Genomic DNA, 17,807 nt, shown 5'->3' on the forward strand with positions numbered 1-17,807 from the left:
AATCTCCAGGTCTATCCATGTTGATGCAAATGACATTATTTCATTCTTTTTAACAGCTGAGTAATATTCCATTGTATATATGTACCATACTTCTTTATCCATTCATCTGTCATTGGACATTTAGTTTGGTTCCCTGTCTTGGCTATTGTAAACAGTGCTGCCATGAATATTGTGTTGCATGTATCCTTTCAAACCATGGTTTTCTCTAGATATATGTCCAGGAGTGTTGCTGGATCATATGGTAGCTCTATTTTTAGTTTCTTAAGGAACTTCCACAATGTTCTCTATAGTGGCTTCACCAATTTACATTCCCACCACAAGTGTAGGAGAGTTCCCTTTTCTCCACACTCTCTCCAGCATTTATTGTTTGTATATTTTTTGATGTTGGCCATTCTGACCTGTGTGAGGTTATACCTCATTGTAGTTTTGATATGCATTTCTCGAATAATTAGTGATGTTGAGCATCTTTTCATTTGCCTGTTGGTCATTTGTATGTCTTCTTTGGAGAAATGTCTATTTAGGTCTTCTGCCCATTTTTTAATTGGGTTGTTTATTTTTTGATATTGAGCTGCATGAGCTGTTTGTAAATTTTGGAGATTAATTCCTTGTTGCTCACTTCATTTGCAAATATTTTCTCCCATTCTGTGTGTTGTTGTTTCATTTTGTTTATGGTTTCATTTGCTGTGTAAAAGCTTTTAAGTTTCATTAGGTCCCATTTGTTTATTTTTGTTTTTATTTCCCTTACTCTAGGAAATAGATGGTCAAAGATATTGCTGTGATTTATGTCATATAGTGTTCTGCCTATATTTTCCTCTAAGAGTTTTATAGTATTTGGTCTTACATTTATGTCTTTGATCCATTTTGAGTTTATTTTGGTGTATGGTGTTAAAGAATGTTCTAAATTCATTCTTTTACATGTAGCTGTCCAGTTTTCCCAGCACCATTTACTGAAGAGACTGTCTTTTCTCCATTTTCTCCATAGTCTTGCCTCCTTAGCTGTAGATTAATTGACCATAGGTGCATGGATTTATTTCTGGGCTTTCTATCTTGTTCTATTGATCTATGTTTCTGTTTTTGTGCCAGTACTATCTTGTTTTGATGACTGTAGCTTTGTATTATAATCTGAAGTCACACAACCTGATTCCTCCAGGCCGATTTTTCTTTCTCAAGATTGCTTTGGCTATTTGAGGTCTTTTGTGTCTCCATATAAATTTTAAGATTTTTTTTTTAATATTGATTCTTCCAATCCAAGAACATGGTACATCTTTCCATCTGTTTGTGTCATCATTGATTTCTTTCATCAGCCTCCTATAGTTTTCTGAGTACAGGTCTTTTGCCTCCTTTGGTAGGTTTGTTCCTAGGTATTTTATTCTTTTTGCTGTGATGATAAATGGGATTGTTTCTTTAATTTCTCTTTCTGATCTTTCATTCTTATTGTATAGAAATGCAACAGATTTCTGTGTATTAATTTTGTATCCTGCAACATTACCAAATTCATTGATGATCCCTAGTAGTTTACTGGTAGAATCTTTAGGATTTTCTATATATCTGATCATGTCATCTGCAAATAGTGACAGTTTTACTTCTTTTCCAGTTTGGATTCCCTTTATTTCCTTTTCTTCTCTGATTGCCAGGGCTAGGACTTCCAAAACTATGTTGAATAGAAGTGGTGAGAGTGGACATTCTTGTTTTGTTCCTGATCTTGGAGGAAATGCTTTCAGCTTTTCACCATTGAGTATGATGTTAGCTGTAGGTTTGTCATATATGGCCTTTATTATATTGAGGTAGGTTCCCTCTATGCCCACGTTCTGGAGAGTTATTATCATAAATTGATGTTGAATTTTGTCAAAAGCTTTTTCTGCGTCTATTGAGATGATCATATGGTTTTTATTCCTTAATTTGTTAATATGGTGTATCACATTGATTGACTTGTGTATACTGAAGATTCTTTGCATCCCTGGGATATATCCCACTTGATCATGGTGTATGGTTCTTTTAATGTATTGTTGGATTTGCTTTGCTAGTATTTTGTAGAGGATTTTCGCATCTATGTCCATCAGTAATATTGGCCTGTAATTTTCTTTTTTTGTGGTATCTTTGTCTGGTTTTGGTGGCCTCCAGAATGAGTTTGGGATTGTTTCTTCCTCCGAGATTTTTTGGAATAGTTTCAGAAGGATAGGTATTAAATATTCTCTAAATGTTTGATAGAATTTGCCTGTGATACTGTCTGGTCCTGGACTTTTGTTTGTTGGAAGTTTTTAAATCACAGTTAAGAAAGGAAAGGAAATCTTGATTCCATAATATTGTTTTAAGAATTTTCTTCTTTTCAGAGCACCAATAACATTTCCCTATTTTTTGTTTTAAAAATGAAAATTACATTTCTGGGGGAGAAAATCCACACTGAACAAGTACCTTGTTTTTATTGTTATCTTAATTATGAATTCACCAAAATAATCTCTAAAATAACAGTATTTTTATTAAATACAAGCTTGTTCAATGAGTTGATTGGTTATGATAATCATCTAGTCTTAAAAGAACACACTACTATTTCACTATTAGCAATTGCAAGATTATTATATTTTACCTCTCACAGTCTAGTAAGCAACTGAATAATTCAGGACAATGAATAAACCCAGTGCTAGAAACTTTCACATAAAGTAACTGATATTCAGATTCAAGAAACAAAATAGCAGAATTAGAAATCATCCTGAGAAGGATGTGTTAAACAACGTATACCTTACCTTTGTGCTTGGGTGGCATAGCTATTGTCATAAGTCTCATATGTCTGGTCATCGTATTCACCCCCATAGCCATCATCATAACCCTGAGGCAGAAAATGGTAGAAAGATGGATTAGCAATCAATTTAAGTAACTATGATCTGTTTTTGATTAATGAGATTTTATATCACTTTTTTTTTTTTTTTTTTTTTTTTTTGCCATACGTGGGCCTCTCACTGTTGTGGTCTCTCCCCTTGTGGAGCACAGGATCCAGAGGCACAGGCTCAGAGGCCATGGCTCATGGGCTCAGCTGCTACGTGGCATGTGGGATCCTCCTGGACCAGGGCACGAACCCACGTCCCCTGCATCAGCAGGCAGACTCTCAACCACTGCGCCACAAGGGAAGCCCATTAATGATATTTTATATAAGGTGAGCTTAATTTAGTTTTTGTGTGTGGTTACTCTGCATCATATTTTACTAGATTAACAATTTCCTTACAACACTGAATAAAATTTCATCTCTCAGATTTTAATATTTAATAATTAAACTCAGCATATTATTTAAGTAGCAATACCTACTCCCGGATTTATTTAGAATTTTGAGCAATACTAATGAAAACAATTTTAAAATTTCAAAATATATATTTTTCGAAAAATTATGAGTAGATAAGAATAATTATGATAACCTAATGGTGACACTAATCTATTTGTTACAACCTTACTGGGATTTTTTCTTCCTTAATAATAATCATAATCATAATTAGAATTGTAACTAAAATCTGGATTTCTCAGTAAAGAAGATGTAATTATTTTTTGAAAAAAAAGAAAGGGAAAAAGTAAAGAAGAAAAGGAAGGAAGAAAGAAAAGGGAAAAGGAAGGAAGAGAGAAAGGAAAGGGAACTGAAATAAAGACTTTTTACTTAGTTGTGCATTCTATGGCTTTTAAATCTCATGAGTAAAATTATGTTGTGTGGTGGTTTAATTATCTGACTAAATTAATGCTAACAAAGTTAATGCAGATTTGTGATTCTAGAATGTGCAAGCAAGCTAGCAAATATACACTCCAGTTATACATTGCTCTATGAGTGATTTAGTTTTATTTCCCTTTGTGGTCATTGACTTTATTCTAAATCATAGCCATCCATCTTGATTACTCTCAACTTCTAAGAAAACCTTTAGCTCTTCTGCTTCTGGATCTTTGCTGCTGTATCGCTTTCCTTGGATTGTACTTCCATCCCACCCTACCAATTCTATAATTCCTTTTCAATCTGGAGGCTTGCAAATCTCTCTCCTTATTGTGTTCAGAAATTTAAACAGAAAAAAGTGCAGATGTGAAAGTTTCCACATAATTTTGACTAAGACTTTTGAATCCATTTAATCTGAAGGCTAATATTTTTCATCAACTTAAGGAAGTTTTAAAAATATTACTTCTTTATTACTTCCACATCTGGTTTACCCGTTATATAATGTTATTTTGAGATTTTCTGTCTAACCTCATTTTCTTGTATTTTTCATTAATGATTTCCATTTCATCATATTTTTGCTCTGCAGTATGGAACAGTTTCCTCATTTGATCTTTGAATGTTCTAATTAAGTTCCTATTGATTTTAAAAAAAAATTAATCTAAAGTTAATTGTTGTATATGAAAACATTGCGTACAGATTATTTTAAAATAGTACTGAAAGGTTTATGTCCAAAAATCAGCAGCTACTTGTCTTCTCCCTCTCCAACTTCCAGTTCACATTTAGCATTTTTATCTATCATATTAGTAGTATTTAAGCATTTATTTTTGTGTTATTAAGTAATTAAGTAATATGTTTAAATTTATGTTGTTTGATTTATGAATTTTAGTGGTCTTTCTATTGACTGACCATTCATGTTGTGAAGGATTTAGTTCTATTGTCTATTGTCTATATGTCTCCCTATAACTGTCTTCCTAATATAGTTTCATCATAATTTTTCATTAACTAGTAACTGTCTACCTTGTTACTGAATAATAAATAATTATTATTCATAAGTGATCCAAATAGATTAGTATAATTCTGTTTTATTTTCATATCTTTTTGTTTCTCCTAAAGTTAGTAATTGCTCATTCACTTTACTATTTTCTTGGTTTTCTATATTAGAATTATTTGTCTTCTATATTAGAATTATTTGTCTTCTATTGTACCAATAGTTATCCTAATCTAGCAATAATATTTCCAAATATTCCAAAATATCAGATAATCTCTCACTTCCTTTTGTGCTTCATAGAGTCCAACTCCCACAGGACCAGATCATTGGACTGGTCTAGACTGCTGAACTCCTAGGCCTGAAGGCAGAGTAGTTTTTCTCAAACTTCCCACCCACCACTGTTTGCATGGAATTCCCTTTTACCAAGTTCCATCTTCTGTTTGTTCTCATTTCTTCCTGCAACATCTCTTCCAGTAAACTCTATTAAGAGGTATATTGGAGAGAACTATTTACATTATCTGTCTCTCTGTCTCTGTCTCTCTCTCTCTCCTCTTTAGTTTCACTCTCCCTCCATACCTAGCTTTTATATTTTACTTTTTTAGGTGAAGAATTTAAATTATACAGAAAAGTTAAATAATAGTACAATGAATTCATCTACTATTCATCTAGATATGCCAGTTTTGTCCCACCTACATTATCTCACTATATATATATATGTGTGTGTGTGTGTATGTATATATATCCTAAGTCATGTGTAAGTCTGCTCCAGAAATATATTTCATCACTAAATAGCTCAGCTTGCATCTCCTGAGTATAAGGATATGCTCCTACATAGATACAATAGTATTACTCCCTCAAAAAAGTCCACAATAATTTCATAATATAATTTACTGTGAAGCCCATGATTAAAGTTCTGTTATTGTCAAAAACAGGACTTTTGTAGCTATTTTTTTTTAATTTATTTTATTTATTTATTTTGGGCCGTATTTGGTCTTCGTTGCTGCACACTGGCTTTCTCTGGTTGTGGTGAGCAAGGGCTACTCTTGGTTGTGGTGTGTGGACTTCTCACTGCAGTGGCTTCTCTTGTTGCGGAGCATGGGCTCTAGGTGCACGGGCTTCAGTGGTTGTGGCATGCAGGCTCCATAGTTGTGGCTCATGGCCTCTAGAGCACAGGCTCAGTGGTTGTGGTGAAGGGCTTCTTTGCTGCATGGCATGTGGGATCTTCCTGGACCAGGGCTCGAACCCGTGCCCCCTGCATTGGCAGGCGGATTCTTAACCACTGAGCCACCAGGGAAGCCCCTATTTTTTTTTTAATCAGAATCCAATCAAGATTCATGAATTGTATTTAACCAATATATCTGTTTAGTCTTTTCAGAACTAGCGTAGTCTTGCAGCATTTTATTGTTTTTCATAACACTAACTTTTGTGTAGTCTGGACCAGTCTTTTTTCAGACTGTCCCACATTCTGAATTTGTCTGATTAGTCTCATAATTACATTCCCACTGAATAGTTTTGAAAGAACACTACATATGTGATATTGTGTTGAATATATACAAATTTAAAAATTCTAGTTCCATGCGACTGTTTGGTTGAGTATAAAAGTTGAGGCTGAAAATTATTTTCAATCAAAATTTTGAGGGCTTCGATTCAATGTTTTCTATCATTACATACCTGTGGTCTTGAGAATTCCTGCTACTTGTTTGTGACCTAGTTTAGTTTTGTCTCATTTTATTTTTGCCGTTTCTAGATGTTTTTACATTGTTTTCTCTGATGTTTTGAAATTTCCCAATGCTGTGCCCATGTGTGTGCATTTTCTTTTATTTCTTATGCTGGGTACTTAATAAACTCTCTCCATCTGGAAGTTTATACTCTCCAGGTCTGGGAAGTGCTTCATTTTTCTTCTCACTTTCTAGAACTCTCACTAGTGAGACGTTGGATCTTCTGGATTGGTGCATTAATTTTATCTTTATGTCCTATGTGATATCTCTTATTTTTTATTTTACTACTGAGAGAATTCTATAAATTCATCTTCCAACCATTCTATAAAATATCCACACATACGTTCTAGTAACTATTAGGGTGTGGAGAGGAGATTTCCTTGTATCAGCATCCTATCCTCATCCCAAGGCCTCATCTCCTCTCGGGTAGAATAAGAGTTAACATCGCAGTTAGAATTCTCAGTGCTGCAACTGGCAGTGCCTGTTCCAAGCTCTCTTTCCTGGGCAGCCACCTGGGTCTGTGACTGGGGGATTAATTACGTTTGCCACACGTGTCTCTTTTCTAACACCCAGGCTATTGTTCTTCTGCCAAGTTTGTAAAAAATTAGCTTCATTCATCTCCACGTCCTACTCAGGACTCAAGCGCTCTAACTTCCAACAGGAGGCAAGCAAGTATTGTTTTGTCTTGTTCCTTTTTTTTTTTTTTTTTTTTTTTTTTGCTGTGTTTGTGTTCTATAGCATAGCCATGGAGTGGCAGGTGCAGGTCTCTGAGGCCTTCAGCCTCTTGAATTCCCTTCCTTTCTCCTATTTCTATCTGTTAAAATGCTACTGATTTCTAAAGGTCATTTACATTACATGATTTCAGGAAGATTTTTCTGCTTCTACCAAGCATAAGGTAACCCTCTGCCCTCTGAATTTAATAGCCTATTGTTTTCTTCTCACTGCTACCCAGAATGTCTAAACATATACCATATTTATTTTTCTATAATTTTCTCTTTTTAAATGTATGCTCCTGAAAAGAAAGTTAGTCCCTTTTTGGTGCCTTGTGGTGCTTAACATAGTGTATTCAATAGAGTATTCATTCACTGAATATGTATTGAATTGTTAAATTAGTACAGAGAAGACTATTCTCATCCAGTGTAGATATGGATTGACTCAAATCAATCACCACTAAAAGGGGAATATTACAAATGATGAGTAGAGAGTAGTATGATCTCTATTTATGAAGAATAGCTTTACCGTTTGGTCTGTGGAAGATTATTACATTTTCTTTCCTCATTTACACTTTCACTTTTTAAAATATTAATATAGAAAATCCACAGAATAGATAGAAATCTTTCCTGACAACCCACAATTCCCTAAAGCATATAGTGAAATTGTCCATAAATACTTGTACTTTTGTAAAAGAGAAAGTAAATGTGGATACTTATACTTAATCTATTATTGTTGTCTATAATTTGATGTAAATATTTATGTGGTTTGCTTAGGACAGTTAAAAATATAGATCATGCTGGTGATGTTCTAAGGTAAATCACTAGAATAGATATGCTTCCAAAAGGATCAGTCAGTATCTACAAGAGATTCAAATTAAATAAGGGTATTCAAATAAATATCAAAGCATAAAATATCAAAAATTCTAAAATTTTTTCCCACTTTTGCTCCACTGTTTCTGCTGTTTCTTTTGAAGAAATTACTGGGATATTATGTCCCAGCCTATTAACACATTTGTGTTAATAAATTAAGACTATTTTAGAAGTTACTTATCCTATCACAGTCTCAAAGTAGAATTTCCTAAAGAATAAAGGGTACATCTGATGTCCCAGTAAAGGAAAAACCTCCCTCTACAACTAAAAGTTTTAACTCTATTTCCTTCTAGCTGAAGACAGATGATTTGGCATCTCTCACAAAAAAGAAAATGCTCAAGGAGACAAAACTCATTTCTTTTGGAGACATGAAGAATATCCCTATTACCTAGAATTTCTTCATATTTATGAAGTTATAAATTCTTTAGTTTTCTATACTTGAGCCAATATAATAAGCAGATCCTCATTGGATTTTTTATGAAACACAAGCTTGGCTATTTTCCAGATCTTCACCAGGTCCTGTGCAATTTACATAAGGTAAAATATAAAATGTAGACCTGACATGAAGGCGTGAGAAATAATGAAAGAAGAGGACAAGTTTTCTGCAGTGTCCTATGAATTTTAGATCACTTTATACATCTGAGTACTGGGCACATCAACATACAGGATACATGGGTATTACTATAACCACATGTTTTACAAATCCAGTCCTTTTCAAGGCTACTTTGTAAAATGTATTTCTTGCCACAAATATGCCTACTAATTTTTTTTAAATTTAAGGAGACCATTTTGATCTAAACATCCTTTCCTGAACTATAATTTCTGCACACATTTTGGGTTTTCAAAAGTAAATAATATTGGCCCTACAATAAGCTTAAAATAATAGTAATTCAGCAGACTTTATAAATATTAACCACTGAATTACCTATTATTCCTAGCAATAGAGACAAAAGAAGAATGACATAATTCCTGTCTTTTAGACATTCTCAACCAATGATGTTTGAAAAAATTGTATGCATGTGTATGTATGTGTGTGTGCATGTATAATGTTATTATAAATTTTAGTGACATAAAGCACAGTATTTTAAATAAAAACAAATACATTTAATTTATATTTAAATAAAATTTATATTTCATTTACATTAAAAATAAAATTTATAGAACTTAATTTAAAGATAAAATATAGAATTTATTGTAACTTCTGTACACATATAACTTTAGTGTGACTTGCTGTTTCTTGAAAAATTCACTATCAAATTTTATAATTCTGTTTTTACAATAACACCACTATAAATCACAGCACAGATAAGATAAATACTTGATTACTCTTTGATTCTTCAGAGACAGCCTTGTATTGATGAACATGTATAAATCTGACATTAATGTCACTTGAAATTTTCATTTATGTTGACAAGAAAAATGAAAAGGAAACCTCAAATATGCATGTCAGAACTTTATTCATTTGTCATTTTTGAGAGCAACTTTGTTCTGAATTGGACAATGGTTTTTACACACTAGAAGAATATTTCCTCAATTTCATGTTCTGGTCATGATACAAAGGCTGCAGACATAACAGACTTTTAAGTTAAATCTGCTTTATTAACATTTTTCTCCAACGTTTTCTTGTCTACATAACCACTGTAACAAAAAATCAAGTCCTGGTTTTTAGCATTTGCCAGTATCTATGGTGTAAATACTCTTTCTATGGCTGATTTCAAGATAGCAACATGATATCCTTAAAAACAAATTTGGGAAGAGGTAAACAGTAGCACACCATATATTATTTCTGCCATACAGAACAACAGATGTAACCTTAAGCATAGAGTGTAATGAAACAATTAGATAATAATGAGTTTTTAAATATTAACGCTTTGTCTTTAATATAATTAATTTAATATTAAGTTTATAAAATTTAATGTTTAATAATGGCTGTGTTTAACAACCAATTCATGAAATTCCTGGAAATTTTACAAGAGATTTTGTGAGCCAGCACAAGTCTGCTCTAGCACAGCGGTGCTCTCGGCTTACTAGAGGAGATCAACAGGTATATAAAAAAAAAAAATTGAAATAGAAGTGGAAAGTGCCTCAATAGATTATATAATAGGGGCTATGACATCACTTTGGAAGGAATGCATAAATCTGTCTGGGGATTTTAGGTGGAAATTCTCAGGGAAGGCCTTATTTGAGATGGTTATTTGTGAATAAATATATTTTCTAGAGGGACAAGTGGGTAGTGTCAGAGCATTCCAATTTCCAAGTGTGAATGCATGGCAACATGAAAGAAAATACTGTTTGGTGAACCACTAGCAGTTGGATCTAACTAAAACTCAAATGCCTAAGAAATGGTAGGCAGTTGGGCTAAAGAAGTAGGTAGGAGTCAGGTCTGAAGTGTTTCCTATGACACAGTAAGGATTTTATTTTTATCCTATAGGCAAGAAAGCCATGGAAAGATTTCAAGCAGTGGAATGACAATACATAGATCTATCTGCATTTTGTTACATTCATTTGACTCTTTAAAAGAATTCCAAGTCTTTTAGGACTAGGCTCCATTTTCCCTTCTATTTTCTTGACTAGGTTAATCATAGTTACTATAAAACCCCTGGATGATAACTCCAATGTCTGAATCACTTGTTTCTTTATTTTTCCTCTTGGTTTCCTCATGCCTTATAATTTTATTTACTGAATTCTTGATATTGTCTATGGAAATTTGCCAAGGGTTTTGCCTGATAATATTTTCTTCCAAAGAGGATTAAGTGTTCCCCTGGCAGGCATTTAGGATAGCAGCAGATAACCTTGATGCCATGGAGAGATGGTTTTAGGCAATTGGATAGAGAAGATTGAAGCTTAGGCAGTCTGGGCTACAGATATAGCTCTGGAAGTGATCAACATAAAGATGACAGTTGAAATTACAAGCACTGTTCAGGGTGCCTACTGAGAAGAGAAATTTAGGCTACACCATGTTCCACATGGAGCCAGTGTTAGGAGAGCTCCCCTTCCCATGTTTAACTGGCCTTTATCTCACTAGGAAATGAAGGCACAAGCTGTTATAAATATAATCCTGTTTTCTTCAAGAAGATCCCACTTTAAAAAGAAAGTCAATCTTGAATTTATAAAAAGATGATATTTCTCTAAAGGCCTGTTGTAAAATCCCCATGCCAGTGTATGTTTTGGACATTAACCTGTAAGAATCTCTGGCTGTTCCTGGGTATACATTACCACCTCACAGGCACCAAATCAAAAATTCTTCCAAAAATGGAAAAATAAACAGAATATGTATTAAATTTCCTCTAGATACAGAGTTTTTCTAATCAACACGCATTTATGAAGTTTTTGAAGATTTCCTGTAACTAAGAGAATCATCACACAAAATAGTTCAGAACATTTCTTACCATATATTTTGGAAAATGCACGTTTCCAAAATATTATGTTACTGAGAGTTTGGCTAACTGCTATTGTACTGGATTTACCTATATTAAAAGTTAATTGGATCATATAAAATTGCCATTTTTGTAGGTACAAAAAATATGTATTTGAACTGTAGTTAAACCTAATACTAACACTAGAAACTATAAAACTGACATGTTTTTGTCAACTAAAGAGAAGCAAAAATATCTTGTGATGCTAATAAGTTATTGTGGCTTTCAGAAGAAAATCTTTTTTGAAATTTAAATAATATGAAATGTCATCCTGACTCTGCTTTGTGCCCACAGTTTCTTCAAAGACTTTTCAATTTAATAGGCCTTGGTGACAGATTTAGAATTTGGTCATTATTCTCATTTTGGGCTTTATTTCCGTAAAATGTCAGCAGGTTTTAAAAGAAAATAAATGAAAATAATGCGGAATTTTCTAATAAAATTGAGAATTCAGCGGGTATTAAGAGAAAATAAATGAAAATAATGTGAAATTTTCTAATACAATTGAGAGAAAAAGAAAATAAAGCCAAACATGCAATCAAGAAGCATAAAATATTCCAGAATTAAGTAATTTAATTATGAGGGTCAAGATCATAAATTTGTCACCAAACTCTAAAATTCTAGGCACAGAAGCAATTTGCAAATGCTGCTCTTTAATGTTATTGAATATAATTAGCAGGTCATATGAGAACTTGACATTTAACTTTCTTTATGAAGTGTGGTTAATTCTTATAAGCATATGTTCCTTTCTGGATGAGTTAAACCATAAAATGCATAGCATGTCCACTTCATATATATTTCTTGTTACTACAAAAGCACTTCATGGTAATAATTCAAATTAAAAAACATATCATGAAATATTAAAATAAAAACTATACATGAAATGCTAATATTTTAAGAGTCAATATTCTCTTAGGATGTAAATGATCAGTGTTTATGACATGTATCTGATTGATCATGGATTTTTATACTTTCTCATGTTTCTTTTCTTAAAGGTTTTATTTTTATGTGAATATCTCCCTACATTTTTATCATACATTCTCTGCTTGATATATGGATGAGTTTCTTATAAAATAGAATGATTTTAATAGTATCTCCCATCTCTTTTTTCCACTAAAAGAATAGCTTCCTATTATGGATTGCTGGCTTGTGTGGAACAGCGTGGCAATAGATAACCAACCCCCCCCCGCCCCCAGGTTTTGTTACTGATGCAGCTTACTCACTCTCTGTGGGAAATCATTATCTGTTCAAAACCATCCTAAACCTGAATGTGTCCACACAGTGAATGGGGAAACACAACACCTAATAGTCTAGCTTTACAATGTGGTAATACTTAATTTTCTGAAAGTTTTATGGGGAAAACAATAAATAAGTCTCTAATAAGTGGGGAATGTATTCTATTATAGCTTCATCTGCTATGAGGTTGCAGATATGTGTTTTATATTGCTATTTTAGGCTACAAGAAACCAAAGCATGAAAAGTTGTTAACATCATCATAGCTATCTCATTCAACCTGTCCATGGCAGGGATAAATTAGAAAAACAAAACAAAACAAAAAACAAAGCAAAATAAAAAAGAATCCAATAATTCAACTTCCCATAATGACTCCTGCCACACTTCTTGGTAATATTATTTTTGTTGCTGAAACAGAGATTTTATAGTTTGTGCAAGACTATGATGGCATGATGTATCTATCTATTTGATATTTTTCAATAAAGTATCTTTAGTGACACTTTTCAGTTAGAAGGCAATTTAAGAATCCATCATTTACTTTCATAAATAAAACAATGTTGGCATTTTGTTTTACATAATTATCATTTTCTAATAAATTATGCATCAGGCAAATGCATATCAAAATGAAATAATAATTTCATATAAACCAGTTGAGTAATCTTCATTCTTACAATGGCTTTTTCCCTGTTGTATGGTATCATATATAATAAAAATTCCTTTATTATCCTGAGAGGAAGACATTTCTGATCTCTTTGCAATTTCTATGATTAGAAAATACTAAGATATGACAATGCCCTTTATTCATCTTTAACATTTGACTTACAAGTGAAAAACATGAGTTGTCTTTTAAAACTTGGTTTTGCACTGAGTCATGACAGCATTACTAATTTTATTTTTCTGGAATGTTTTGTTTCAGTAGTGCTTAGTTTCATGGAGAAAATGTAAGTATTCAAGTTAACTATGTCATTAATAATGACGTTAACATTGTTTGAATAGGAAGGGGGTCTCATTGCTAAATTAGGTTTAGTTCTGATTTTTTTTTTAATGGCCCAAGCGTTTCTTTTATTACCAAAAACAATTGTTACGCACATACTCAGTGCCTCCAATCTCATCCCTGAGGATGACCATGAAAGTCCTTGGGGTTTGTAGGAGGAACCATTTAGAGGGAAATGCCTTGGCTGGTTGTGAGGAAAGTGCCCTTGCAGGGATCAGTTACGTTATCATCCCTGGGCCTAAGGACCCCTAAAGACAGGAATGGATGTGAGTTGACTATGGATTTTAATCACTCTTCCAGCACGTCTGGAGGTTAGGGTTAAGCCTGACACTAGCCCCCTCTACAAGAACACACACAACCAGGGTGCCCCCCTAAAGAATCCAAACTCCTCAGGATCCCCACAGAATATGGTCTGGCACAAAAGGGAAGTCCCTCGGTCTGCCGAATGATGCAAGCCGGGTCCAGAGTGGACTGCACTGCTCTCAGCACCACTCCTAAAGGCATCCATTGGCAAGGGCTGCCCACTAGGGCACTGCCACGAGCCCGGCTCAAACCCCAGCTGGGGTCTGGGGTAGCAATGGTCAGGGTCTGCAGCCTTCACACCATCTGGACTTCTGGCCCCTCGGCTACTCCCTGAAGCTCTTCCATGACGCCCCCGGAGGGGGGCTCAGAGGCTGGAGGTGGCTCTCCCGGGGCTTCGGACAGCATGTAGTAGACAATCTCTCGCTCGCCTTGGGCGCTGGTCTGATTCACCACGTGGATGACAGGGCTAGAAGTGTCCTGAGAGGCCGAGAGGGCTGTCCCCTCACCACCCCCACCTTCCTCTTCCTCTTCAGCCTCTTCCTGGAGTCCTGGCTCCCCTGGCACTGTTTCTAGAATGATGCCCTGCAGGCTGCTCTCATTCAGTGATGCTCCCAGGCCCGATCCCTCTGGCGGCTGCTGCAGCAGTTGCTGTGTCAGCTCTACACTCTCATAGCGAAGCAGCTGCAGCCGCATGTAGCCGTCTTCATGCTCCTTGTACCGAAAACGGGGGTGCCCTGAGGGCCACTTGAACTGGTGTTTCTTGCGAAGGTGCACGGTGAGGTTATTACCCCTCGTGAAGCATTTGTCACACACGTGGCATCTGTACCTTGGCTCTGAGTCTCCTTCATGCACTTTTCGGTAATGGGACTTGATAGAGCAGAGCGACTGGGCACTGAAGGTGCAGTTCTCGAAATCACACCTGTAGGCTGGCTCTTTGCTATGGGTATCCAGGTGCTTCCGGAGGTCGATCAGATTCTTGCAGTTGTAGTCACAACAGTCACATTTAAAGGGCCGGTCCTCGCTGTGGCGAAAGCGCATGTGGTTTCGGAGGGAGGATGGCAGTGGGCAGGTCATGTCGCAGAGAGGGCACTTGTAGTGGTTCACATGGTTACGCATGTGGTCCCGCAGCAGCCGCTCCGTGGCAAATCTCTTGGAACAGTGAGAGCACTGGAAGTGTTGCTTAGCTGTGTGATCTCAGGTAAGCGATTTAACCTCTCTGAGCCTCAGTTTCCTCATCTGCCAAAAGCGTGGATAAGAGGCCTACCTCATGGGGCTGCTGCTAGGATTCACTGAGATAAGAGGATCCAATGAGGTCTGGCAACGGATGTGATCTAAGAACTTGGTGTTGTTGGCAAACATGCCCCCGCAGGTGGGGCAGGCCACCACCTTCTCCTGGGTATGGGTACGGAGGTGCTCTCGAAGCTTAAAGCGGTCCTTGAAGGTGCACGTACAGCCTTTCCAGCCACACAACACCAAGTGCTTGTCCTTGCCGACTGCCTGGTATTCACAGAATAGGCTGTGCGCTTCCACATGCCGATAGAACCACTCGGGATTGTCGAAGGAGCTCTCACAGTGCTCCCACAGACACAGGAAGTGGTCAGGGATGTCAGGGATGAGGTTGCGGCTCTGGAAGTCCAGGACGCAGGGGCTGAGGTCGGCCTGGCTCTGCAGGGCCTGCAGCCCGCACTGTTTCAGCTTGGTGTGGTAGCAGTGGAAGTAGACATGGCGCACAAGATCAGCAGAACTGTCCAGAGAACAAAAGCCGCACTCCTGCCACAAGCAGGAGAATTCTTCCTCCAGCGGGTCCGCCTCCTCCTCCTCCTCCTCCTCCTCTTCCCCGGAGCCCTGCAGGTGCTGCTGCAGGTGCTGAGTGACGTGCTCGCAGAACTCCTCCATGGCTGAGCACACAAAGGAGCAGGACCCCCACTCACACTGTAGCCCCAGGTTCTCCTTTCGAGGAACTTTCCCAGGGGGCGGCATGGCCTTCACCCGTCGATCAGACTAATCGGCTCCGGGGTCTCTCCTGCTCTCCTCCCACCTCCCACCGTCTCCGGTAGGGCTCTTGAGCGACAGCCAACGACAGCCAATCGCCGTTCTCGGATCCCTCTAACAACCAATCGCCCCTGCGACTGACGGAACCCATGCGCGACCAAAACACGGAAGGGGCGGGAGTGAGGGGCGGCGGGACGCGCGGAAAGGTACTGCTGCTGGCGCCGCCGATCTCCTGGCGTGGCGTAAGCGGGGATCCCTAGGGCCCAAATTCCCCCAACTGCGCAGGCTCGGCCCACGGCACCCACTGGGCATGCGCAGAGCTAGGGCTGAGCGCAGAGAGTGGTCTCCGACCTTGTGTTGGTTATCAAGCTAGCTGGCCGCGTGGGCGGTGAGGCGGAGGAACAGGTGGAGGAGGCCGAGGAACAGTTGGAGGAGGCCGAGGAGGCGGAGGAGGCCGAGGAGGCGGAGGAGGAGGCATGCGAGGCTCTGTGCCCAGCACAGCAAGCCCCGCTCAGCCCAAACTGGGGGTCCTTCACCTTCTTAATCTTCCTGTTTCTTAAATATCAGTATTCCTTGTGCCATCTTCTCTTTCCCCTGCACCTCACCTCCTGTGTCACCAGGCTCAGTGAATGACTCCTTCAAGTCAGAAACCTGGCGGTCATGGCTGATTCCTCCCTCACACGTCGCATCCAATCCATTGCCAAGACCTGTAAATGCTACCCCCTTAAATACAGGATCTCTCATGTTCATCCCCCGTTCTTGATGCTCTTGATGTTCGCCGCCCCTTCTCTAGTCCATTAACAACGTCCATCCCGGATGTGTACACTGACCTAACTGGTTCCACTGCGGGCACCCCTACTTCCTTCCAAACCATTCTCGACGGAGCTCTCAAGTCTAGTTCTGATTTTTAATCTTCTTTTGAAAGTATTCTCTCCTTCTCTAGTCAGGGCCTGCTTTATTTGTTTGTTTGTTTGTTTCCACGTAGCTCAGGCTCTCCTGTGGGGCTGGTGACTCAGGGCTTCCTCCAAAACCAGCAGCTCTGGAGGCAGGCAGTATGAGCAAGGAGGGGCCCTTCATCTCTACTGCAACCACACAAGCTATAGTTTAAGTTTACATGAGATTTATTTGAAAAATTTAGTCTAAAAATGTTACAAATGTGTTGGTGTACAGCATTCTGCATTATTAAACAATTTTACATGTTCTATTATTAAAACTACCAAATGTAAGCTATTGAGGCCAGAAATATAAGTTTGCCATATAAAACCCCAAATTTCCATCAAAGGATAATTCAAATTGCCATATTATTCTATTAACTATTCATTTTCTCTGTGGTGATTTACTTCTTTCCAAATTTAATATTGCGTTGGCTTATAATGTTATAGCTCCTATTGTATTTCCTACATGGAGGCTTCATAAATACTAGGGCCATGCAGTCCAATAGATCTTTCTGTGATAATAGAAGTTTCCATGCTCTGTGCTGTCACTGGTCAGACGTGGCTTTTGAGCACTTAAATGTGGTTAGGGTAACTGAGGAACTGAATTTTTAATTTAATTTAATTGATTTAAATTTAAGTAGCCACATGTGGCTGTTGGCTACATGGATGCAGAATCACTCGTGAATAAACGTGTGAAATACTCAGCTGTCCAGAGACTTTTTACATGTCTTTTTTTTTCAGTTTGAGACAGGCTGGGACCTGGGACCCTTTGTTTGCACCTGAACAAACCTCTCCTCAAGCAACAAAATACAAAGAAACTGTAGGGGTCTAAAAATAACTGCATGCATGTGCAGTTGGGGAAAATTATGGACAAAAAGATACAAAAAGACTAAAAATAGTCAACTGCCACTTTTGAAGATCCAGGAGAAAAAAAAGGGTGTTGGGAGCAAAAGCAGGGTACTACAC

General features: G+C 37.4%; 2 protein-coding genes across 2 annotated transcripts in view; both read right to left on the minus strand.

Moving 5' to 3' along the window:
- Nucleotides 1-17,807, minus strand: part of KHDRBS2 (KH RNA binding domain containing, signal transduction associated 2) — a gene marked incomplete at both ends in the record, with an annotated part of 653,704 nt that overhangs the window by 72,422 nt on the left and 563,475 nt on the right. The window contains one exon of the mRNA XM_079713609.1: nucleotides 2,742-2,824. Coding sequence (XP_079569735.1) covers nucleotides 2,742-2,824 — 83 coding nt within the window. The remainder of the gene's footprint in view (nucleotides 1-2,741; nucleotides 2,825-17,807) is intronic.
- On the minus strand, nucleotides 14,209-15,894 carry LOC307059545 (histone H4 transcription factor-like; the record flags this gene model as incomplete). The annotated part of the gene is given in 3 exon segments (XM_079713608.1): nucleotides 14,209-15,098; nucleotide 15,179; nucleotides 15,181-15,894. Coding segments are annotated over 3 exon segments (1,605 nt in total).

This window comes from Hyperoodon ampullatus, assembly GCF_949752795.1.
Source record: "Hyperoodon ampullatus genome assembly, chromosome: 10".
NCBI lineage: Eukaryota > Metazoa > Chordata > Mammalia > Artiodactyla > Ziphiidae > Hyperoodon > Hyperoodon ampullatus.